A 27,079-nucleotide genomic window follows, 5' to 3' on the forward strand; every position below is an offset into this window, starting at 1 on the left:
TGACAGTGTCGAAGGCCTTTTGTAGGTCCAGCATGACCATGCCGCAGTATTTGCCCGCATCCACCTCTTGTTTGATGTGGTCGTTCAAATAGAGGAGGCATGTGTCAGTGGAGTGGGATGTTCTGAAGCCAGATTGGAATTCGTAGATTAGATTTTTTTCCGCTAGGTACTTTTCGACCTGTTCGTAGACAATTTTTTCCATGACTTTCGAGATGGAGGTGAGAATAGAAACAGGGCGGTAGTTGCCTGGGTCTAATTAGCTGCCCTTTTTGTATACAATCCTGTTCTATCTTTCTGAAAGCCTCGTTCTGCGCATACCTAGTGATAAGGTGGTTTGAGTGATAAAGTGTTGTTGGTCATAATGGTATTCCAGGTCATTGGTTCTCAAAGTGGGGTCCGAGGACACCCAGCTCTCCTTGTGGGGGTTCCACGGGATCCCCAGCAAAATGGGGAATTTGAATTGCACTAATAATTTCTTCAGAAGTAAACACAATGCAAAAATGCACAAGGACTACGGTATACTGATTCCACTCTCTCCTATATCCACACCTACAGTCAACTAAATCATATTCAACAACTATCTTCTCAGCTAGTGGTCCCTCCCTGGGACAACATGACATTGCATATCAATTTGTGGGTCTGTGACATGAAAAAGTTTGAGAACCACTGTTTTAGGCGATAAGGTATTGTGGGTGATAAAGTGTTTTTTGCTGATGATAATGTTCATATTTTTTTCCAGTTCATGAGTCATAACATCAATATAAGTGATTTGGCTTGTACCTCTATAGGCTGTATATATGTATATATATATATATATATATATATATATATATTGTGGCTTTTTTTACGTTTTAAAAGCGAATGTGTCTTGTAGCATGACTGCCCAGAGATAAGAGGATGAATAATGAGAATGGCACTGAATACTTTAACATATTTTTCTTTTACTTTCTTGAAAATAGTGAATCATTTTTGTTATACATTGTGCTACATTGCATGTACTGTAGTATACGATACATCCTGTTGCATGAATCAAAGCCCCAAATCATACACTACTGGAGAAAAAGATGAAAGAATAACACAACATAGTTTGAATGAAGCATAAAGACTTGAATTATCAACAATATGCAACATGTAGCAATTAACTAAATCATATTTATCTAAATGAACATTAAAGTGAGACAAAACAATAACAAGGCATATATAACATGGGGTGAAAGCAGCAAGGATGTATATTCTTGCAACATAACAGTATACAAGAATTAAGTTATATCATTGTATGCACAGAAATGACTTGTATACAGATTCTTATTTTAATAAAGCCAGGCGTTAGACGAGATGATGACACACACAAGCGAGAGCACACACACACACACACAAGCGAGAGCACACACACAAGCGAGAGCACACACACGCACATGCACACACACACAAATCTGAACAAGGGTGCTACTACAAGTCTCCAAAAATGAAGGCACAAGATCCCCATTTCCCTTCCCAACCCACATGTACTGCATATCCTATGAACTATATACTGTAAAACATTTATCACATAACATTAAAACAATATGCTGCTGAATTTGGTCTCAAGCCAAAGACACTACTTCATAAAGACAACATGTATAGACAAAAGTTTGAGTCTCGTTTATATCGGGACATTTCCCAAGTGACTAAACTTCTTTGGATGGCAAGGAGTATTTCAAGATATGAATCTGAATTAATAACTATGTTAAAACAATCAACAACATGTATGGCAAAGAGGCTTCACACACAACCTCTGAGGTACAAATTAAGTAATTTCTTTCACCGAAGAAATCACTTGAGGCTTTCATTGGTAAATAGCACTTCTATAGTGTAAAAAAGAGCAGGAAATTGATTATGCATCCACATCAACACGATCAAACATACGAATCAACATGACATGAGGAACATAATGTATGATAGGTCGTTTAAACAGTAAATCTCCAGTAGATTCTGGATAAGCAAACGGAAAGGTGTCTTCCTGACATGACAGGCTAACCTCCCCAGATTGGTATCATCTAATCATATACGCAAAGGAAAACATAAACTGTGGAGCAAAGATGTAAACACTAAGTTAAATTCATAATACTTGGTGCATAAGGGGGATTCTGATTCTGGGGGGGGGGGGGGTAAGCTACACAAAACACCAAACCTTAAGATGCAGCTACAGAATTTGTGATTTATTTTCCCCAGTCACAAAATTCCATAAGCATGCCACACAAACATTGCTCTGTGATACAGGTACTGTAGGCACTAGCCAAGCATTAGCTCTCTCTCCTCTCTCGTGGATCATTAGTCAAGCTTCCAATGGGCAAAGAAGCACTCTCCCTCCACGAGACCTGTTTTCCTAACTAGCTACAAAAATTAAATAAAAAGTACTCACCATGAAGCTACGAGTGTTGACAGTTGAAAAGGGTATATGTTTTATTATTATTATCTTTTTTTTTTATTCCATAGTTTTCAATACTGCGTTTCGCAAGTTAGGCGAGTAACATTTATTTTTCTCAAAAATAACTTAGAATGGCCACGCTGGCCCTTCTTGGGCTACTTCAGTGGGTGAATGGCTGGTATCAATAGATGGTGCTACGTGCCACAGCGCACTGATACCTGCCATTCACCCACTGAAGTAGCCGGAGAAGAGCCAGCGTGGCCATTTTGAGTAGTTTTTCAGAAAAAGAAACCATACTCGCCTAACTCGCGGAATGCTGTGTTGAAAATGATGGAATGGTAAAAAAAAACATATACTCTTTTCAACTGTTAACGCTTCATGGTGATGCAACTAGTTAGGCCAGGGCCTCATGGAGGGAGAGCGCAATCATTTTTTGCCCTGTTGGAAGCTCGACCCCTGATCCTGAGAGGGAGGAGAGCTACTGCTTGGCTAGGGAGGCACCTGCCATTGCTTACAGTGCACACACGGTGAGGGCAGGAAGGCTAGTGTCCATCTTAACGAGCACACACACACACGTTTAGGAATGGAACATTGTCCAGCAGGGGAAATAATATTCAAATTCTTTATGACATCTGAGGTAGATAGTGTCACAAGTCTTGCTATGAAAAAATCACTGACCCAAGTCATTCAATGCTTGGTGCTTTAAGTTTGCAATAGTGAATGACTTTTCTGACTGTTTAGTGGTCAAAAGAATTGTCTGATTTAAATCCTTCACTCTGAAAAGAGTGGGTCACTGAGTTTTCCGAGAGCAGCCAGTCATTGTCAATAGCTGGCGAAATGCTAATGAGTGATTTCCAAACATTTTGAGATGGTTCAGTTACACCAGTGGTTCTCAAACATTTTGATGTCAAAGACCCCCAAACTGACGTAGTAGGCCAGGGACCCCCATTTCATAAGATCTTGTCCCAGGGACCCCCAATCTGATAGGATATTGTTGTTAGATATGAAGTTATCTAAGTTAGAATTCCATGAGTACATGTACAAATAAAAAACAAACTTGAAACTTGATTGTCTCTAGGTGTGGAGATAACAGAAGAGAGCCATTCTTATACATTCTTTCATTGTTAAAGGAACACGCCAACTTTTTGGGAAATTAGCTTATTTGCCATCTACCCTGGAGTTAGACAAGCAGATACATACTATTTTCTTCTCTGTGCATGCATTAGGCTTGGAACAGCCGCACCGTTAGCCTAGCTTAGCGTCATTCACTGGAAGTAGGTGTGCCAGTGTAGCCTAGTTCCCAACAGTCACAAAATACACTCCAAATACAACTCCAAAACTTTCCTATAAACATGTTGTGACCTGTGTATTTACCACGTGGAACGGTGTGGCTGTTCCCTAAGCCTAATGCATGCACAGAGAAGAATGGGTATGTATCTGCTTGTCTAACTCCAGGGTAGATGACAAATAAGCTAATTTCCCAAAAAGTTGGCATGTTCCTTTAACGTCTAGTGAAGACGTTACGATTCCCCATTCTTCTGAAGACCCCCTGGAAGGCCCTCAAGGATCCCTGAGGGTCCCTGGACCCCAGTTTGAAAACCACTGAGTTACACTATCCTGGGGGGGCTATAGGTAGGCATGACAGCATGGTCCTTGGAAAATAGAATTGATGAAGTAAGCCATTTTCAATTCAAACATTTGGTCTCCAATAAATGAATGCTAAAGGCAAATGCCCGTTAATTATGGCATGACATCGATGCTAAACAAATTCTAGAAAAAAAATTAAAATAAATACAAGTATGAAAATATGAAAATCTAAACAAACACCCTTTTTCTTATGACAGAGGTTCATGAACCAAGCCCATAGTCAATGGTTAACTTGACTTAACCACGACTAATGGTCAATTTGTTAATGATTAGTCAAAGTTATGTCTTCACTTATATTTCAAATATGGTGGAGACTGAATCTCAAATCATAAGAAACTATTATTTATGTAAATGTATATCATTACTGTAAAACACAGTGGTGAGAAAGAGTATGTGCACGTCTTGCTAATCTCAAACCCTGCCCTCTTTTCTTCATCCTCCTATCACAACTGTTGCTTTCCTCAGACAGCAAAGCAACAGTTGTGATTGGAGGATCAAGAAAAGAGAGCTGCGTTTGAGATGTTTTGTGGTCTATTTGGGATGGGGGGATGATTTTTTTTGTATATATATATATATATATATATATATATATATATATATATATATATATATATACACTGTAAATGCACACTATGTTTTCATTATTTCAACAAATCAACAACACTGTGTTAGTCCAGCTGAAAACCACTATCAGTAAAAAACACATTTAGAGTAGACTTTGCTTACTGGCAGTGCACCACTGTTGCATTGTGGAATAGATGGTCAGCTCAATGGCTGACTTGATGTCTAGGGTCAAGCTGCCCGTAACATCACCTGTTACCATAACACTAGGCTTCAAGTAGGTAATATACTGTAAATGGTACTCATTTGCATTGTTAGTTTCTCTCTAAACTCAATGGGAAGAACAAATGACCCATTATCAACATTAAGTGTTGTGTTATAGGTTAATGATTATGGGTTGCTTTGCTTGCTCCTCCTGACCTGGACATGATGGTAATCATTAAGCCAACCATGTAGTCCACATTGTACCAGAGCAAAATGAGCTACAAATGTGATTTTAACAACGAATGAATTTGCTTTTTCTCAGTCGGGGTACTATAGTTTTGGAAAAAGTAGTATGCCTTTGAATAATTTATTATTTGACATTATGGCTTATCTACGTATTTGGATTTGTGGGGTGATGGAACACAATTCAAAATGGACCCCCCAAAAAACAACAAAAAATATATTTTTTCCTCATGATTGTATGTGGTTCAAATGAATACTGCTTTACCTCAAAAATAAAACCAATTAATAAAATGCAGTTATACAAACACAATATCAACAAGTTATTTATAAATCAATATTCACGTTCATCCATTGGACACGTTGCATAGCGAAACACTTTGGTATCCTGCCCTGCGCTGGCTAGAGTGAATGACAAGGACAGTGTCAAAGATACTGATGTAAAAAGCTGATGAGGATCATTGGGCACTGTGTCAAGTGAGCGTACTATAATAAAGGCAACCTCATGGATTAATCATTCAAGTTGTACTCTATCAAAGATCAGATTCATTGGATCCAGCCTGGGGAACAAACAGGCCTATTAAGACTTCTTTCTTGAGATGACGATGGACACTGTGATGTCATTGTGCTGTTAAGCTGCTCTGGTATTGAGGTGTTCCACCCACCTTTAAGATTGAGACAATCATAGCACTAAGAATAACCACTACAATTTACCTCAAAACCCAGATATTTCACAAAAGCACTTCTTTGAAGTGATATTCATATTTCCTCAAAATACCACTCACAAATTCCCCAACATTTACAATCCTGGCATGCTTTAAGAATGTGCACGCAAATCATGTGCACACAAAATATCTCATTAGGCACCGTTGGAGAAAACGGTGATTAACTTTCAATAACTTTGTCTTAAATCTTGAGCAGCCAATGTCTGCTTGGCATTGACAACGTTGTTCTTAGAAGAAAAACAATGGATATTTACCAACAAGTGTTTTAGTTACATGTACATTACTTATAATATTCTTCCTAGTTATTCTTTTATTTATTCACAGGGATAAGACCTGTGTAATAAAATGTCCTTGTGTCAACATAGCCTACGAAAAGACCTAAACCTACAATGTATAGGTCCGTCCAGCCATTATAGCTCATATCCATGTTGACAATCCAACAAATGACACCGGTCTTATCCTTTAAGTTATACATCTAAAAGCTCATCATGCTGAGAAGAGCAGTGGATTACGTAGAAACCCGATACCAAAGAATGCATTGTTGAAAATTGGGGAATTTGGTAGTGAAACTGGCCAATCCTTCTGTGCTCGCGGCCTTCATAATGCAGCTCAGTAAAGCATGCTTTCCCTTGTAAGAAATATAAAATCTGTTTTCCTCTTTTCCATTTTTTTTTCAAGTTAATTTGACAGCTGGAAGATTAACGACAAGCAACAATCCGATGCATAGTTCTTCAAGATCACATTCATGTATACCAGGGGTCTAAAACTCACGGGCCAGACACGGCCTCACGGTGCAGTTTTTATACGGCCCGCCATGTGATATTAAATTATAGGGAAATCCGGCCCGCAATGTTCTCTCATTATTATTCTATTTATTTATAAATGTATTCTTATTATTATTCAATTTCCACACAACAAATACATAAAAACGAAATTATAAATAAAAAAATATCACCTCGGTATGCAAATTAGTGGTTGTTCACAATGACTAATTTGCATACCCAAGTGATATTTTTTAGTGGCTAACCACTGTCTTCCATGTTCTGTTTGGTTAGCGGCTAACTACTGCCTTCCATGTTCTGTTTGGTTAGTGGCTAACTACTGCCTTCCATGTTCTGTTTGGTTAGCGGCTAACTACTGCCTTCCATGTTCTGTTTGGTTAGCAGCTAACTACTGCCTTCCATGTTCTGTTTGGTTAGCAGCTAACTACTGCCTTCCATGTTCTGTTTGGTTAGCGGCTAATTACTGCCTTCCATGTTCTGTTTGGTTAGCGGCTAACCACTGCCTTCCATGTTCTGTTTGGTTAGCGGCTAACCACAGAGTGGAACCATGTGGAAAGAGAGAACATTTGGCATGCTAACGTTATCTTTCATTGTTTGTTTTTTGTATTGCACATAAACAGTCCAAGATGTCTCTTTCAAAAGCCAGAAGAAAAGTTGATGAAGAGTACAGGCAGTTTCAGGAGAAGTGGGTGATGGATTCAATGGAAATGCCACCTGCCTCAACTTCAAAGAGAAAATCGCTGTTCAAAAGGAATATAACCTCAAGCGCCATGAATCAACTAAACATGAGGAGCAGTATGTGAAGTAACATGTAGTGGAATGAGAGGAAGAAACAAGCTACACAGCCGAAGAAAGGCCTATCGATGCAACAAAATCTCTCCCAGAAAGCAAGGAAGCCGGTGTGGCTTTTGAAGTAAATGATGTGGTAAGTGAAATGATAGCCAGAGTAAGAAAGCTATTTACTGAAGGCCTGTTTCTAAAAGACTGCATGCTACAGGTTGCAAATATTGTCTGTCCAGAAAAGAGGAGTCAATTCAGCAACAGTCAGTCTGTCAGCCAATTCAATGGCAGAGAGGATTACTGAGCTAACGACTGACATGTGATCAGTTACGTGACAAAGCCAAAGGTTTCAGTGCATACTCTGTGGCTCTCAACGAGAGCACAGACTTAACTGATAAGGCTCAGTTTGGCATCTTTGTCCGTGGTATTAAATAATAATAATAATAATAATAATAATAATAATAATAATAATACATTCAATTTATATAGCGTTTTTCTCAGTGCTAAAACATGCTTAATGACCATTTCAAGGTGGCAGAACAGTTACTCCCCTGATGCAAGGCCATACCACATCCATGGATATAATTTCAACTGTGTGACACAATTGAGCATGCTGGTCTGTCATGCCATCAATGAGAAGAGGGGAGGAGGAAGGTGTAGGTTCTGCTCTGCACCAGACACAGACGGAGGAAATCTGCACCAGCAGGCACTTTGCAGCAAGTGCTTGAAGTTTGACAAGGATTTGTCTGTCTGTCGTCGTGAAACATCACATCAGATCCAGGGCCTTTTGCAGCACCACCTGTGCTTCACAGAGGTACGTTGGCTCAGCAAGGGAAATGTCCTGAAGAGGTTTCTTTTGAGTTGAGAACAGAAAGAAACTGCCATTTCCCAGCATGCAGGTCTCTTGTGGAGGAAGGGCACAGATGTTGATCCCATGAATAAGCTACAGCAGGGATTTGACCAGCGGTTTGCAGACATTGGGACACACAGTGCCACTTTCCAGACGTTTGCAAAAGTCTCTTTTCTTCTTCTTCTCCTTCGCTGTGCAAAATGCCCCCAGTGTGCCACAAATGGAGCTCGGTGACCTGCAGTGCAGTGCTGAGCTCAAAGCCAAGTTCAGAGAGGCTTATGGGAAAGCAGACATGCTTGGACAATCTCTGAGAGAATGACCTCCATCCTTTCCAGAGCAAGCATTAGGCAAGAAAAGCCAAGAATGCCTGTAAATAGTTAATGTTGAGTTTGGTTAGACTACTTGAAGAGGCCCCCTTGTCAGAAGACTGGACGGTCAGCGGCCCACAGGTGATGGACCTATCTCAAACTCTGCTCTCTTTTGCAATCGCAACCGTTGTGATTGGAGGACCAAGAAAAGCGGACAGGGTTTGAGATAGGCCAGTTTGAGTTTGAGACCCCTGCTGTATACTGTATTTCATCCTATTACTCTATATCTGATATGTATCATTACTTTGGCATTTTCTTTTCCACATTCTCTTATGAAGGCAGCCACTACAATATGGTTCATACGTACGTACGTACGTACATACATACATAACATACATACACAGGTAAATACATACATACTTGTATCATAAAATATTCTCGTCAGCAGTCTCCTCTGTGTGTCTTTGTTTTTTAGTTTGTTTGTGGCAGAGACTTAGAAGACAGATTCGGGGTCTCCGCCCTTGAAAGGTGCGTCTCCCTGAGGCTTCTCGTAGTCTAGCATTTTCTGGGTCGTCTCCTCTCCTTTCTTGAGAGCCTCCTCCTTCTCCCTCCTCTTGCGCCTCGCCTCCACCCAGGGTATCAGACACAGCACGGCTCCTCCGATGATGGGGGGGATACCTGCCAGGTAGAAGGCCACGTCGTAGCTCCCCAACCTGTCTCTCAGGTAACCTGGACGGAGACAGAGAGAGACGGACGAAGAGAGAGAGAGGGAGAGATTATTAGTTTTTAGATGCAAAGCTTGTCATTTCTGTCCACGGTATTAATGATCATTTCAAGTGACAGAAGAGTTACTTTCCCCATGCTAGGCCAAGGGTATATCTCAGCCACCATGTGACACGATTGGGCAGCTGGTCTGTCGTGGAAATCGCTCGTAGGAATAACCACAGGCGGCCTACCATCGATGACTGGTAGCGCTCGTCCAAAGAAGATTGGAGGAGGAAGGTGCAGGTTCTGCTCTGCACCAGCAGGCACTTTGCAGAAAGTGCCTGAAGTTTGACAATGTGACATCTGTTTGTCGTGAAATGCATCAAACCCATGCGATCCAGCGGATTTACAACACTGCCAGTTCCGTGCTCCACTGACAATGAATGGGAGACTGATTTTGTGGACCAACAGTTTGTTTTCTAGTTCTTTTTTATTTTTGTAATACCCAAATTAGCTTTATTCTATACATAGTAGTGTTCTCAGTTCTGAAACATTGTATTCATGTATTAAAAGATCCCCTGATTGTTCCCTGTTTCACCTTTAACATCTCTGTCTAGGGGGGCGGCTACGTGGCGTAGTGGGCAAGGCGCTCGCCACGAATGCAGCGACGCTGGGCTCGCTCCACATTGCTTTCAGTTTAGCTGGTCGTTCATACTAATACACATTAGCCGTATTAGGGGGTGGGAAACTGATGGGTGGGGATCGGGCGTTGTGGACAGCGACTCCTACAGGTCGGTTGGTGCGCCTGCGCAGTAGAATCAGGAAGTGTCGGGGGCAGCGTGAGCCTCCCACGCGTTACTCCTCGCCACTGAGAGATCGAGCTGCGCAGGTGAAAAGATGCGACTGCTGTTACCTCAAGTACCGGAGGGGACTTGTGCTATGTATGACTTAGTCCACATTGCAGCCGGCTTGTGGGAGGCAAGAAACAGCGTTTGTGACAGGGGAGGGTTGAATTGGATGATACGAAATTGGGATGGGAGAAAATATAGAAAATGGGAGAAAAAGTGGATAAAAAAAAACATCTCTGTCTAGGGAGCTGTTTCCGACTTAATACAGCAATGACACCACACATCTCAGTTTTAGCACTCTCGATTTATTTTAACAAATATTTTACGACTGTCTTAGACCACAGGAATAGAGTATATGCATTTTTAAAATGGGCATATTTTCCCTTAAACTTTTGGTCATGCCAGGAAAGCCTCTTTGAAATTAAATGAATTGAATTGAGAAAGAGAGACAGACACACAGTGAGTCAGTCAGTCAGATCTGTCATGTAATAAAATGTACAGGAATGAATCATTAAGAGGCCAGCAGTTGGAGTAATACTAAGCAAGGTGTCTGTGTCTTAAGACAGCAGAGCTGATTAGAAGCAGGCTAACAGTGGGTGGATTAGGGTCAGAACTAATTCAAACGCTGGATCCTGAGCTGTATTCCTGAGCCTTCATCCCCGGGCATGATTCATACTGTAGCGTTGCATTGACAAGACAGGACGGCTTCGAGACATGGTCTCTCACTATCACTTTGTCTTAATTCGCCCTGGAATGCACATATCACATATTCTGAGCAAAAAGGAACGCCTTGTCTATAGTACTGTTTGCACAGGTTGCACGCGGCCCATGCACTCAGGGCCGCCTCAGGGGGTGTGCGAGCAGTGCGGTCACACAGGGCCTCGCGGGAAGGGGGGCCTCGCACAAAAAAAAAATTAAAAAAAGAAAGAAAAAATATTTTTTATTTATTTTGTTTTTTTATTTGCTTTAAATTTTTTGCGAGGCCCCCCTTCCCGTGAGGCCCTTTTTCATCACAGACCTAAAATCTAGTTTTGCTTATATATTTCACATTAGACACGTTTGTAGAATGTGTCTGACTTGTTCCTGGCTCTGCGGCTCTGCAGCAGACATACTCACTATTGGAGCTCTGGGGCTCTGCAGCAGACATACTATTGGTTTCAACGAAGGGAGGGGTTACATCATGTGTACGCCGGCGTGCGTCAGCTGCGTTTGACTATTTCGCACGTGCAGCATTGAGGTTATGCTTAGTTATGCCAGCCAACACGAAGAGGACGGTCATTCGGCAGATGGACTGAAGATGAAAGTTGTTGCATGTTAGACAGTTCAGTCAGGCTAGCCATGTTGGCTTATCTAAAGGCAGGGACAGCTAGTTAGCTTTAGCTACGTTATAATATCGAGTGCTAACGTGTGGTTCAGTCGGGATAGCCATGATGATGTCGGCTAGTAGCTAGCTTAGCTAAAGGCTAACTAGCGTTAGCTAACCTAGAGAGAGCGCGTGAAGAGGACGGTCATTCGGCAGATGAACTTCGTCAACTCCACGCGGTTGTCTCCATCCTCTTGGACGTTTGGTGAGTTTTTAATGCACTCTATTCTATTCCCGCCGTGGATATATCTCTCTCTCTCTCTCGGGAGCCAAACGGGCCGGCTAGCTGTTGTAGCTAATGTTATATTGAGCCAAAGCGGGCCGGCTAGCTAACGTAGCTAACGTTATATTGAGCCAAACGGGCCGGCTAGCTGTTGTAGTAGCTAACGGTGTGTGGCCTGGTGTCAGTACCTGGCTACTCTATTTGCAGTTAGCCTATTTAGCTGATGTCGGCCATTGGCTCCTTGCTACTTTGTTTTCTCTGGTATAGACCCCCTTCTCTTTGGATTTAAGTGTTGATCTTTGTCCTTTTGGATCTATGTATATTCATGTTGCCTTTGTGAAGTTATCTTTTCCTTCTGTTTTGTTCTTCCATTAAAAGTTGAATATCCTTTAGGGGCTCATCTTTGCTTATCTCTCTCATACATGCTCTCTCTCTAACACACACACACACACACACACACACAGACATGCTCTCTCTCTCTCTAACACACAAACACACATGCTCTCTCTCTCTTTCTAACACACACAGACATGCTCTATATCTCTCTCTAACACACAAAATGACATGCTCTCTCTCTCTATATTTCTCTCTCTTTCTAACACACATATACATGCTCTCTCTCTAACACACACACACAAACAGACATGCTCTCTCTCTATATATTTCTCTCTCTTTCTAACACACACAGACATGCTCTATCTATCTCTCTCTCTTCAATTCAAATGGGCTTTATTTCACATTCTTGTATTTCTCCCAGTAGGTATGGGAGTTTTGAGTTATTGACCATGTTTTCAAAGTCTCTTTGGGTGTTTGCAATTTGTGGGAAGTATGTCTTGGTATAGTGGGCAGGTTGTTAAGAAGTGGAGCTCGGTTTCCACCTCATCTTGTGTGCAGTGGGTCTGTCTTCGCTTGGGAGCCAGGTCTGCCTATGGCGGCCTTTCTCGATGGCTAGGCTGTGCTCGCTGAGTCTGTACCTAGTCAAGGATCTTCTTAGTATTGGGTCAGTCACAGTGCTCAGGTATTCTGCCACTGTGTACTCTCTGTTTAGGGCCAAATAGCATTTCAATTTGCTCTGGTTTTGGGTTGTTTCTTTCCAATGTGTCTCTCTCTCTCTGGCCTTGCTCTGGTGGAGGGTCAGGGGCATTGCCGGGTCTGTGCAGCGATAACACTGTATATTGACTGTAGAACGGGAGCTCTCTCTCGCTCTCTCTCTTGCTATATGTTGACTGTATCATGCCCAGCCTCGGGCAGCGCTATTATTTAAGAATATGTTGACTGTATAAAAAAAAAAAAAAATTATATATATATATGTATATATATATTTTTTTTTTACCTTTTAGGGTAAAAGAGATTTAAACTCGCGTTTAAATCTCGCACAGGGCCTCGCATTTCTCCCAGGTGGCCCTGCATGCACTCACACAGATATGAACGATATCTAGGTTGGGTAAACCTTCAGATGAATAGATAGTTTGTCCAATCGCGTTTCCTGTGGTGAAATGTACATACATCTTCCATGTCGCTCACCAGAGCAGCCCATGGGCACTTATATAAACGATATATTTCAAAGCCACGCTGACAGAGTAGAACTTTCTCCTCTTTATGTCCTGTTATCTTTGAGAGGTGAACCGTTTGCCGGGTGAATTATTTACATGCTGCTCACGCAAGCTTAAGGAATGTGTGAAAACAATGTCTCTTTCACTCTAAGCATACATATATTGAATAAAAGTATAAACAAATGAACGTGAGGCGGCGCAAAAGAGCTTGAACTCCTTCAGATGAATTATTAGTCCCCTTTTCCGCCAGGAGGTGGCGACTTGAAGCCACAGATGCCGAGAGGCTTTTGTCACTGTGCAAAATGGGCCGATCCGCAGTACCTGCGATGGGAGGTCCCACGGTCATGGGCACGGACATCATGCCGAGCAGGAAGCCGATGGCCTGGGACACGTCGTTGGAGCCCACCAACTCGAAGGCGATGGGTGCCATGATGCAGATGAAGCAGCCGTCGAACAGCCCCATCAGCAGGCACACAGCGATCAGGCCGCCGAAGATGTGACAGAGGGGGATCATCATGGACATCAGGCCGATCACGAAGAAGGAGGACACCTGAGAGGACGGAGATGGAAGACATGTTGCCCAGGGTTGAGAAGACATGAGATCCGGACCCAAAACGGGTCACACGCTCGTTTACTTTGGGTCCCCCACATGACTAGTGTGGAGGAATTTAACCGGATCAAGGATGTACTCAGTCAAATATAGACTTTGTTAACACAGGTTTATTTAACTCAAACAGAGTATCGGAATACAAGAGTTATGGCGGATGACTCCAGGAAGACACAGGCCTAGTATCCTCCATAGAGCTCCAGGAATCATGTTAAACGTAGACTTTATACTAGGATAAAAGGGGTTGTGGCCACTGGCCAGGTGAGAGATAGGACAGATTGGGTTGGAGGAGTGAAGGAGGGAGGAGGGGGGTGGTTTAGGTGAGTTGGAAAGGGCTGGAGAGGGTTGAAGGGGGGAGGAGGTGAGAGACAAAGGGTGGTGCCTGATTGATCAGGGGAGACAAAGGGATTTACTGACAGGACATTTGGGTATTGGGGATTAAATCTGGGATGGTAGTATGTTTGGGGGGAACTGTATAATTCCACACTAGAACACTAGTATGATGGAGTTTCTTTTTAGACTAGGTCCAGAGGCAAGAGCCCCTATGTTTTTGTTCTTCACATTAAGGGTGGCCTGTGAGTCGTCGCTGGCCACTCACCTGTAGATAGACTTTGTTGACTCCCTGGACGTAGTCTGCCACCCTGCCGAAGATGAGGCGGCCCACTCCGGACGTTATGCCGATGCACATGAGAAGAACCTCCTTGTTGGCGTCCTTCCCGAAGCGCTCCTCCACGTGGTTCATCTGAGATGCACAGGGACATTAAATCATGAACGACATATCACAACATAAAAATGTACTAGCAGACCTCTTCATGAACCCGCAACGGCACATCTGCCTGATACCTACAGTACAGTACAGTAGTGCCTGGTACGTACAGTATAACGTCTCGCCCAGTAAGAGATCATGTCAAGGGGATTGGGAGGGGTTGGGGGTCAGAATGTGGAAGAAGCACTTCAAATTCCATTCTTGGAAATTATAAAAGGATGGGATTTATTCATGGAAAGATGAGAGGAGATGGTGTCAAATAAAAGGCTTACTGTGAAAAACAGGAAGAGGACATTTGCGCAGAAGATTCTTACGCAACTTCGGAGGAATTGTCACTTTTATGAGCGCGTCGGCACAGTGCCTGCTTTTTTGTTGGAAACGGGTTTGTATGTGAGGGTTAGAGAGAGAGAGAGAGTGTACAGTATCAAGTATGTGTTCATGGTTGTTTAAGGCGGGGTGGGGTTGGGGCCAGTTCAAGGGGCTCCACAGCCTTCCCATTCTCCAGACATGCCCCCAGAGAGAGGGAGGGTTGCCTCCCCCTGCTCCACGCTCACTTTACAGGCGGGGGTCTGGCCTGGCAGCGCCATTCCTATCCAAAGCCAACCCCTACAGTCCCACCGTCATCTATTATATCTGCAGCCATATTTCATATAGGCTGTGCTCTAGTCTACACCCACTCTCCTCCCTCAGCCAACGAGGAGTGTTCTCCATGCTATCACGCGGCTCCTGCCCGCCTCTGTCTATCTGAGTGAGAGAAATACAGTCCAGATGCTAGTGTTCCAGCCAGGGAGCGAAATTAACTTTTTGACTCACCGGCCAGTGGCGGGTAGATGGGAAGAATCTACCCGCCAAGCATATTTCTTACCTGCCAAATTTTTTTTGATTAAAAAAATATATATATATATTTTATAAAAAAAAAACTTTTTAAATAAAATATATATTATATAATCATACTTGTAGTTGTATTATCTGCGAGACATCGCCACCACGCAATAAGTCAAAATGCTCGCTATCTGCAAACAGCTCCACTGTCTGTGTATACTTGAGTAGCCTCCAGCTCCAGCAAGGATTCTCCGGCCCTGCAGCTAGACCCTATATTCAGCTAGACCCTACATTCAGCATGCAAGGATTCTCCGGCGATGCAGCTGGACCCTATTGGTATAACATTACGATTCTTTTGTCAAATCACATTCAACATGCCCTCAGCTAGAATACGCATTCAATCAATGTTATAAGACATTGATATCAGGAGCTATCTGTAGCTACTGCTAGCCCGGTAGATAACGTTAAGACAATTTAGTTTACTGGGACAGATAGATCTAATGTGAGCTAGCTAACGTGAGCTAGCTAACGAGGGAACGGAGGTATTATGCACTCGAGTAGACTATTGCTGGAGCATTTGTTGATATCAGCAGCTATCAGTAGCTAGCCAGCTAGATACCGTTAGACAATGCCTCGTCATGTATTAAACTAAAAGTGAATAGTTGACTGGGTCATTGTTTAAACAGTAACGGTAGCTCATGGAGGTCTGATATAGACTAGAGCAGACTGCCTGCATATCGCAATGGTGGCGTTTCAGGAAGTAAACAAGCCAAATGAGAGCTTCCGATTGGTCATTTGCTTTCTTTCTCATGAAACCTGTCACGTCACTCTACTGTGATTGGACCGTTGACTTGAGTGCAATGTGGGACTTGTAGTTTTTTAACGATCTCGCAGCGGAGAAAAAAAAGACGAGAGGCTATAATCTGTACTCGCACAATCAAAATAAGAGTATCGTTATGAACTACACGTCTACACGCCACACGGCGGGCAGCCCTCTAAGTGTCAAGCGCCAAAGGTAAAAACTGAGCGCCCCTGGCGGGCGGCGGGCTTTAGTTTCGGTCCCTGGTTCCAGCTGTTTTGTCCCTCTGACCGGTAAGCACAAATCTGTCACCCCCACAGCCAGGCGAGCAGAGAGAGAGAGGCTATGGTTACACATCTAAGTGGTTAGCACCATAGATATATATCACTAGATGACTCACCTGCGCTGCTGGCCAACGGAGACCGAGGTTGCCACATGGCGGCCATCTTGCGTGGGTGGAGCACGCCCACTCATAACATGCATGTCTATGGTGCATGTACTATACGAAGTACAATTACTCAGGTACTTTACACCCCTGCACGTCTTATCTTAATGTGATCATTGTATCCCCCCCGGGACGCACGGTGAGGTCTGGACACTCTCTGGAGGTGGATCACCTTCGGATCACCTTCGCATTGTGATCTAATGAACCGGACCACAACCATGAAGTGGCCTGGCCTCGCATTGCGGTCAGAATCGCACAGAATCTGGACGCAATCCAGAGGACAGGAAGAGAGAGCGAGAACGTGGCGTCAGACTTAAATTTGACGTAACGGTAACGGCCGATTTCAGACCGAGCGTGGACACACACAACAATACCGTCTCACCACCACGTCGCATCGCTACGATGACCACATCTCAGCGGTCACATTGAATTGACAACTGTGACCACAGCTAGAGGGCGACGTGGAGCATGAAGTGAAGCCCCAGAGTCAACCCCCCACCCCCCCCAGTTGCAGTCAAAGAGTCTAGCTGTATTATACCCCCCACCATCCCAAGCCCTGTGTTTCCCTGCAGGCCACACATTCCTCCATTAGGACCTCTAGATCGATCATCATCTTTTGCCGAAAACACATTTACTATTCATAGCTTCGCTGCTCCGAGGGGTTTTCCACCATATGTTGTATGGATCAACGGGCTGGTGGGATAGGATGGAGGCCACATGGTATGTGTGTGTGACTGTGTATGTGTGCAGAGTGGTGGAGACAATGTGTTTTTGTACTCATGAGATGTCCTTGAAAGCATGGTGGAACCTCAGTTAGTAATGTGTGTGTGTGTGTGTGTGTGTGTGTGTGTGTGTGTGTGACTGTGTGTGTGTGAGATGTATAATCTGTGAAGTATTGAAAATGTGTTAACTCTTTTCTCTGGTTTTGATCCTTTGATATTTTTCCTTTGATTCCCGTTCTAAACACTCGCTCGGAGCTGTCTGGGTCTCCCTGGCACAGCTGCCTACGTTGGAATTGCAATGACGATCGAATCCCGCCAGGTGGCAGTGGCGCCTACCTTTTGAACTGGGATAGTTTAGTGTGGGGCCACTTTAGTGTGGGGAGTGTCTGCAAGAACTCCTCCCCCTCAGAGGGAATCAGGACAGAGCAATCGCTCAATCGCTTATCGCCTCAAACCTATTGTTTCCCGTATACATGAGTATACACATATACACAAGTAATTGCGATCGCGATGGGATCACCGGGATTATTCTTTTTGGAGTACCTTCTGGCTAAGGTAAGGTCTATTCTATGTCTATTTTACCTAACCTAAAACATGCTTTTGGTAACAATCGCAGTTTCGGGGTAAGACGACCCCCCCCCCCCCCCCCCCCCCTTGATGATTTTGTGAAGACACATATGTATATGGTATATACCTGATTGATTTGGAAGTATTTGGGGTTTCAGGCGAGCAACCCGAACGATTTGGGCATAATGCATATAACGCGTCATATCTTGCGATCTATGAAAAAAGACTGGATTATTTTGGAAAGGGGCGATGTTTAGCGTGTAATAGCGCACAAACTAAAGTATGTAGAAATTAACTGGTTTGTCAATGTTGGACTATGAACAATGCCTGTCAAATGAGCCATACTCCATAGCTATAATACAGAACACACGATGGGTCCGCAAACATTGCGAAAACGCTCAATAACGCTGAGTAACATTGAAGTAAAGATGGGAAAACAGCGTGGCAGTCAATGAGTTAATATTAGGGCTGTCAGTTTATCGCATTTTTTTTTTTTTTATTATTATAAATTTTCTTTTTCTTTTTTTTTTGCTCTTTCCCCCCCTCCTTTTTCCTCCGATTTTCTCCCATCCCAATGTTAGTCGTTATGCCAATTCCCAATCCCCTTCCTGGTCGCTGCGCACTTACCCCCCACAGTCGGTCTGGGAGAGTGGAGGCTATCACGTGCTTCCTCCGACACACGTCTAGCCAATCAACCGCTTCTTTTCACCTGGCAGCGCGGACTCTCACTGAGAGGGTGTAACGTGTGGAAGGATCACACTACCCCCCTTAGATCCTATCCGCGCTGAGCAGGCGCCCCGACCGAACTGTAGGAGTCGCTGTTTACAACGACCCGGACCCACCCCGCCAGCTTTTTCCCACCCTCTAATACTGCCAATTGTATTAGTGTGAACGGCCAGCCAAGCTGGTGACAACGCCGGAGCTGTGAGCTGGATTCGAACAGGCGAATCCAGCGTCTCCGGCGTTTGGTGACGAACGCAATCTCCGCTACGCCACCTGACCGCCCCTATTATAAATCTTTTACATTTTTTTTAATCTCATTCATTCCATAAGAACGTATAATAAACATTTACAGACGTTTAAAAATTTAATTTGCTATCTGATTCTAGGGACATCTATGGATCTCAGGGAATGTATTCCCAGTGTCAGAAATACTGTGTCTGTTACTAGGCTTGAGTAAATTGTAATGAACCAAATGAGAATATCAATAAAATTCTCTGACTGTGAATAACACCATGCTAAAATTGACCAGACCTGAAAAATCTAAGCAAATGAATAAAGGGAAGATGATTAAACAGAAGGTTTTGTAGATACAGTACTGAATTCTGCCATCCGGTCACATGCAATTTGAAATATGATTATAGAATATAGAATATCAGGCCTAAAATGGTTATGCGATTAAAATGCGATTAATTAGATAAATTCATTACAAATCCTGTAATTAATTAGATACATTTTTTTAATCGCCTGACAGCACTAGTTAATATATGTGCACATGTGCGTGCATATTATGCATGTGTATATATATGTGGCCGTGTGTGTCTGGGCGTGTGCATGTGTGTGCTGCTCAGTTACTCTGATGCTCCCCTCAGTGCACGTGAACCCCCCCCCTCCTGGGGAGCATGTGACACCACAGAGGTAACAGCAGATGGGACCGGAACGCTCTGTTGGAGCACAAGTTTCATCACGTCAGCCCTTCAAATTTAACTTTCATGATAAGTCCAGCAGCTATTCCCTCAGGTAGTTTTCCACTGAGGCATAGGGCTGGGTGATATGGATAATCATAAGGACTTGTCCTTGATTTCAAAGTACATCACGATATCTGCTCACGTATATGAAATCGCAGGTTATATGTAATCCAGTGCATCTCACTGAACTGCGTGGTAATATAAAGTAAAACACATACAAAACTAAACTTTTCAAATGAGAAATGTACTTCTCTCAAATATTTCAGATCCCATTTTGTGAGAAAGCTTTGTTATGATCAATGTAGACAACATATTTGTGTATCATGATATCTCAATATGATCCCACTCAAAACAAAGAGACTTTGTGTTAAACGATTCACATGGTCAAGACACGTTTCCTCTTCTGCTGATCACCATCACCCATAGGTTAAGTTAGGTTGTTAAGTTGAACCTTTATTAATCCCCTTGGGGAAATTCATCCTCTGCATTTGACCCATCCTAACTATTTAGGAGCAGTGGGCAGCCACAGAGTGAGGCGGCCGGGGACCAACTCCAGTTGTAACTCCAGTACCTTGGTCAAGGGCAATGGCAGGAAACATAGCCTGTCTTTTGCTGTGGGAGGAAACCGGAGTAGCCAGAAGAAACCCATGCAAACACGGGAAGAACATGCAAAACCCCACACAGAAAGTCCCCCTGCTGGGATTTTAACCCAGGACCTTCTTGCTATGAGGCAAGAGTGCTAACCACTGCGCCACTGCGCCAGACGATGGTTGAACAGAAATCTGTAGGATTCTGAAACGGCCCCACAGATCGTTTTGGTTGTCCGACCTGACCTATTGTTGAAAGAAACCAGGATCCAAACACAGCCGTGGCTTCATTATGACATCATGATCCGAATTTTTTGCTAATCTCTTAACTCGCTATCTGAGACAGGACAATGAACCAGAGACTCCTTTATGTCAAGTACGGCTAACTCTGTCTTCATTGACTTGGAAGCAGACGATTTCCCCCAATACAAAGGAAACCAAGGATATCCTGAAGGCAGGATGTTTGCGCGATCAGATAACACATGATAAAAACATAATAAAGTTTGTAAACACACTTTTTATTATTTTATCATTAAACCTTTAACCAGGTGAGTCCCATTGAGATGACAAGATCTCTTTTTTGAGGGAGCCCTGGCCAAGGTAGCAGCAATACAGTGTAGCAAACAGCATACAAGTGCGAACCTTAGGGGTAAGAGGATGGTCATTTGAGTGCTTTGACAATACTTACTAGCCTACATAAAGGTAAGAGGGAAGCAGACCATAAATGGACTTATAAATAAATATGCGCCAATGAGTGAGACTGCACAAGGCCAGTGAAGGCCACTGAACTCTGGCCTACGTGCAATGGTGAGAGAGCTTTGCAGCCTGTGACAAACCTCACAGCACTGTGGTGCACAGTATCCAGCCAAAGCAAGCATTGGGCAGAGGCGTGCATGGTCAACAGATCACCAGTCAAGCAAGGGAGGGAACAGAGCCTCATCCGAGGAAAAGCAAAAGATTTGTCTCTAAAATAAAAACCATTGAGAGAAAAAAAGGAACTCTGACCCCTAGAAGCCCTGAGAGAGCAGTGAATGGAAGATGGCATTCAAAATCGAGCTTTGATCAGCAGTACTTCAGTCAGATCTCTTATTGCTGAGTCACCATCAGGGGCCATGTTGACATCGAAGCAAAGCGCTGAGCTTTAGGGTCTGCTGTCTGAAACACGTAGGCTAGTTTCACATAACCAGTATCACACACCGTTACATCTCGTCTGGTCAAGTAGATAGACCGTCTTTACAGCCTATTTGTGATATAATGTTTGCTTATGGAAATAACTGATACAGTAGGACGAGGGAATATATAAAGGGGATCAATAAAGGAATATCTTATCTTAAAACTAAACTAAAGCGGAAAAAAAACATTGTTGGTAAGAAGGAATAAAATAATAAAGAATAAAAAAAATGTAAGGCAACACATGGGACGTTTCCTAAACTCATTGAACATATACACTACGTCTGTTGTATGTATTAGAGGGCTTTTGTTCGTTTGCAAGGTTGGGGGTGGAGGGGTTGTATCCCAGTGTTGCCCAATACAAGCTAAACCAAACTAAACTAATTATGACTTTGCTGTTCCTTTGCAAAATAAATACACTTTCATCTTAAACAGTCACTATAATACGGAGTGACAGCAGCGGTTACATCTTGGTCAAGCCATTACCATGTTATCTGAGTTAATCATTGTACAATGATGTATAAACACAGACTAACTGACCCTCCCACTTAGGTATAGGGCTCAGTCGATAAACCAAAGCGCCAATGGTTTAATGGTTTGTTTATGGTAGGCTGTTGTTGCACTACCCTCAAGTGTCTTTCCATTATCATAGAAATACTCTTACCATGAGAGAGAATAAATATTATCTTGTTCCATGATATCATGTTGTCAAACTGGAACAGCTAACACTGTAACCAAAAGCTTGTTCGTATGTAATCATGGCTCACTGGTTAGAGCTCTTTAGTATGCACTAAAGCTTTACTCACTGGTTAGAGCTCTTTAGTATGTACCAACGCTTTACTCACTGGTTAGAGCTCTTTAGTATGTACCAACGCTTTACTCACTGGTTAGAGCTCTTTAGTGCGTAGCGTACCAAAGCTTTACTCACTGGTTAGAGCTCTTTAGTGCGTACCAAAGCTTTACTGACTGGTTAGAGCTCTTTAGTATGTACCAAAGCTTTACTCACTGGTTAGAGCTCTTTAGTGCGTACCAAAGCTTTACTCACTGGTTAGAGCTCTTTAGTGCGTACCAAAGCTTTACTCACTGGTTAGAGCTCTTTAGTGCGTACCAAAGCTTTACTCACTGGTTAGAGCTCTTTAGTATGTACCAAAGCTTTACTCACTGGTTAGAGCTCTTTAGTATGTACAAAAGCTTTACTCACTGGTTAGAGCTCTTTAGTATGTACCAAAGCTTTATTCACTGGTTAGAGCTCTTTAGTATGTACCAAAGCTTTACTCACTGGTTAGAGCTCTTTAGTGCGTACCAAAGCTTTACTCACTGGTTAGAGCTCTTTAGTATGTACCAAAGCTTTACTCACTGGTTAGAGCTCTTTAGTATGTACCAAAGCTTTACTCACTGGTTAGAGCTCTTTAGTGCGTACCAAAGCTTTACTCACTGGTTAGAGCTCTTTAGTGCGTACCAAAGCTTTACTCACTGGTTAGAGCTCTTTAGTATGTACCAAAGCTTTACTCACTGGTTAGAGCTCTTTAGTATGTACTAAAGCTTTATTCACTGATTAGAGCTCTTTAGTGCGTAGCGTACCAAAGCTTTACTCACTGGTTAGATCTCTTTAGTGCGTACCAAAGCTTTACTCACTGGTTATAGCTCTTTAGTGTGTACCAAAGCTTTACTAGCTGGTTAGAGCTCTTTAGTATGCACTAAAGCTTTATTCACTGATTAGAGCTCTTTAGTGCGTAGCGTACCAAAGCTTTACTCACTGGTTAGAGCTCTTTAGTATGTACCAAAGCTTTACTCACTGGTTAGAGCTCTTTAGTGCGTACCAAAGCTTTACTCACTGGTTAGAGCTCTTTAGTGCGTACCAAAGCTTTACTCACTGGTTAGAGCTCTTTAGTATGTACCAAAGCTTTACTCACTGGTTAGAGCTCGTTAGTATGTACCAAAGCTTTACTCACTGGTTAGAGCTCTTTAGTGCGTACCAAAGCTTTACTCACTGGTTAGAGCTCTTTAGTGCGTACCAAAGCTTTATTCACTGGTTAGAGCTCTTTAGTATGTACCAAAGCTTTACTCACTGGTTAGAGCTCTTTAGTGTGTACCAAAGCTTTACTCACTGGTTAGAGCTCTTTAGTGTGTACCAAAGCTTTACTCACTGGTTAGAGCTCTTTAGTATGTACCAAAGCTTTACTGACTGGTTAGAGCTCTTTAGTATGTACCAAAGCTTTACTCACTGGTTAGAGCTCTTTAGTGTGTACCAAAGCTTTACTCACTGGTTAGAGCTCTTTAGTATGTACCAAAGCGTTACTCACTGGTTAGAGCTCTTTAGTGCGTAGCGTACCAAAGCTTTACTCACTGGTTAGAGCTCTTTAGTGCGTACCAAAGCTTTACTCACTGGTTAGAGCTCTTTAGTATGTACCAAAGCTTTACTCACTGGTTAGAGCTCTTTAGTGCGTAGCGTACCAAAGCTTTACTCACTGGTTAGAGCTCTTTAGTGCGTACCAAAGCTTTACTCACTGGTTAGAGCTCTTTAGTATGTACCAAAGCTTTACTCACTGGTTAGAGCTCTTTAGTGCGTACCAAAGCTTTACTCACTGGTTAGAGCTCTTTAGTATGTACCAAAGCTTTACTCACTGGTTAGAGCTCTTTAGTGCGTACCAAAGCTTTACTCACTGGTTAGAGCTCTTTAGTATGTACCAAAGCTTTACTCACTGGTTAGAGCTCTTTAGTGCGTACCAAAGCTTTACTCACTGGTTAGAGCTCTTTAGTATGTACCAAAGCTTTACTCACTGGTTAGAGCTCTTTAGTGCGTACCAAAGCTTTACTCACTGGTTAGAGCTCTTTAGTATGTACCAAAGCTTTATTCACTGGTTAGAGCTCTTTAGTATGTGTACTAAAGCTTTACTCACTGGTTTGCACCGCAGGAACAAGTGCTATGTCAGTCTTTGGGTTGATTTCTTTTCCCTCTCTCTCTTCAAACAAACCGTCAAAACAGTTTGTTTGAAGAGAGCAGATGCATCTGATGAGATGGAACTAACATCCACACCTGAACCAGAGAAGTCCAGTACTATCTAAAGAACCAAATTCTCTGGAGTCATGTTGACTTTTGTCTGCAATCACGTATCCTGGCACCATGTGATGTACAGTAGCTTACTTAGTGCTAGCCAGGTGGCTCTATTGGAACATCTAATCCTAACTGAATAAAACACAGACAAATACACACATTGAGGCAGATGACACAAAATCAGTCGACATAAACCTTATTGTTTTTTCTCAGAAGGACACAGGACACCTGAAACATACTGTATCCCCACCAATCAGGTACTCAAAAAAGGCTATTTTTCTACCATAATATAAAGATAATACTGGAAAATGTATTTAAAACAATATTATTTTACCTAGAGCATTATACCTTGTCTCAAGTAACTGTATTGTAATACTGTATTCCCAATAGGTTAAACAGTAACACACACACACACACACACACACACAGACGCGCGCACACACACGCACGCACACACACACACAGATGCGCGCGCACACACACACACACACACACACACACACACACACACACACACACACACACACACACACACACACACACACACCAGGCCTACTAACTGTACACAAACATGGCCATTAACATGTTGTAATTTTATGCCGCGGCTCCACAGAGCTGGGTAGCTTGTTAAACCCACCCGTCTGCTTCACCACTAACCACAGCCCTCTCCGGCCTGCATGCAGCAGCAGGTGCACCTCGTAAAGCATGTCGAGATTAGCTCCCAGTAAGACGACTGTCACATCTAGTAAGCAGTAAATGTAGTCTACTAATGAACAGGGCTGTCTTCCACTGAAGACGTTCTTAATCAGCAAATAGCCAACGTCTACATAGTCTGTTTAATCACTGGATCTGTAAAATTGCATTTCCTCTTTATGAATATTAGTGTGATGCGAGTGATGTTCCTATTATTTTTGGAGAAAAAAAAGCGATAAAGAAACAAAACCATAAAAAATAAAAAGAGAAAATCAACCAATTGACTAACGGAGGGCAGCCGTGTTGATAGATGAAACTAATATGGTAACTGTAGGGTGACATGGTGTCACTGATCCTACACCGTCCGTGTACGTCACAGCCAAGAGAGAAAAAATACGTACCACACCCAGACATCCGCGACCAAATTAGTTCATAAGAAACTCTAACTTTTAATTGGGTGTATGCTATACAGTTTATCAAAGTATCACAAATAACCATAATGATACAAGTAAAGGTAGCACTTCCTCTTTTGGCAAAATATGTTTGACAGTGGAATGACGTCATCCAACTCTCTGCGTAGGAGAATATTCCATATCCTGCAGTATTATTTGCCAAGTGAGAAGTGAGAGTTGACGGCTGTTACCTCGCTCTGTCCTTGGCTAGTCCCACACCTATTATCAGCCTGTCGACAGTATCAACGCGCTTGTACTTGAAAGACTATCTAATCCATCAATATCAGCAATACATGGAGGTGGCTGGACTTTACACTCTATAGTCTTGAGCTGATAGGTGAGGCTTGGCTGTGCGTGAAGGGGGAAGGTACACATGCTAAGGAGGGCTAGAATGAAAAAGGCTGTAGTCAGCGAGAGAGAGAGAGAGAGAGAGAGAGAGAGAGAGAGAGAGAGAGAGAGAGAGAGAGAGAGAGAGAGAGAGAGAGAGAGAGAGAGAGAGGGGGGGGGGGGGGGGAGAGGGAGAGAGAAAGATAGGGAGAGAGGGAGAAAAAGACAGGCAGATAGAGGGAGAGAGAAAGACATACATAGAGAGAGAGGGAGAGAAGGAGAGAGAAAGAGGGAGAAAGAGAAAAAGACAGACAGATAGAGGGACAGGGAGAAAGACAGACATAGACAGAGAGAGAGAAAGACAGACAGATAGAGAGTGAATGAGAGAGAGAGAGAGACCAGAGAAAGAGAGGGTCAGGGAGAGAGGGGGGGGGGGGGTGAGAGACAGAGGAAAACAGCTAGCTAGCCTCGCCAGCTCTCCCCAGTAGGCTAGACAGCTGTTAGTCCCTTCACACTGTGCACTACTCCCTTCCTAAAAAGACTGAACAATCCAGCCTTTCAGGCTGGGTCCTCTAACCCCCCCCCCCCCCCTCCCCTCTGCTTATCGCTGGGCCTGCATGGGGCTTGGGGTCTGGGTCTATGACTGGGGCAGGTGCCGGGGCAGAGGACAGGACTGCAGCTGGGCCCGGGCAGAATCATGCAGAGTATCAGCCTGAGCAGCTGACACAGTAGGAGTGTTAGGAAAACACAGGTTGGGATCCCCAGGAGAGACTGACCTCCCTCAAATAACACAGTCACTACGTCCAAATAAACAGCCACCTCCCGGACCCCTGTCCCACACATAAACCACCTCTCCTACCCGGCCCGCCAAAGAAGATGTTTTCTGCCCCAAATCGGATTTTCCCATCTTATAGCCTAAATACTATGGTGGGACGCTGGAAAAATAAGACACGTGTTTATGTAACTGAAATGGGACTCTCTGTTTTTCTCTGAAATTGAGGCTGCCTACCATATTTACTTACATCCAACGGACCACACATCTGAGACTGTCTGGCCTATACCTACCAATGGATTAGGACGTTCATGTGAAATACAGTTTCTATGTTGGCAAGCAAAATGTAGCAGGCTTTAGCAAACTTAACATCTAGGAGGAACATACCAACCTTGACTTTTCGACTCCAGT

At 43.2% G+C, this 27,079-nt stretch overlaps 1 protein-coding gene across 1 annotated transcript in view; it reads right to left on the reverse strand.

Moving 5' to 3' along the window:
* Positions 1-4,534: 4,534 nt before the first annotated feature.
* Positions 4,535-27,079, reverse strand: part of slc16a10 (solute carrier family 16 member 10) — a 102,235-nt gene continuing 79,690 nt past the window's right edge. Inside the window, exons 4-6 of the mRNA XM_084313818.1 lie at positions 14,402-14,545; positions 13,518-13,746; positions 4,535-9,233 (exon numbers count right to left, since the gene is read on the reverse strand). Coding sequence (XP_084169944.1) covers positions 8,998-9,233; positions 13,518-13,746; positions 14,402-14,545 — 609 coding nt within the window. The 3' untranslated portion in view covers positions 4,535-8,997. The remainder of the gene's footprint in view (positions 9,234-13,517; positions 13,747-14,401; positions 14,546-27,079) is intronic.

Source organism: Notolepis coatsorum (assembly GCF_963971535.1).
Source record: "Notolepis coatsorum genome assembly, chromosome: 5".
In the NCBI taxonomy this organism is placed as follows: domain Eukaryota; kingdom Metazoa; phylum Chordata; class Actinopteri; order Aulopiformes; family Paralepididae; genus Notolepis; species Notolepis coatsorum.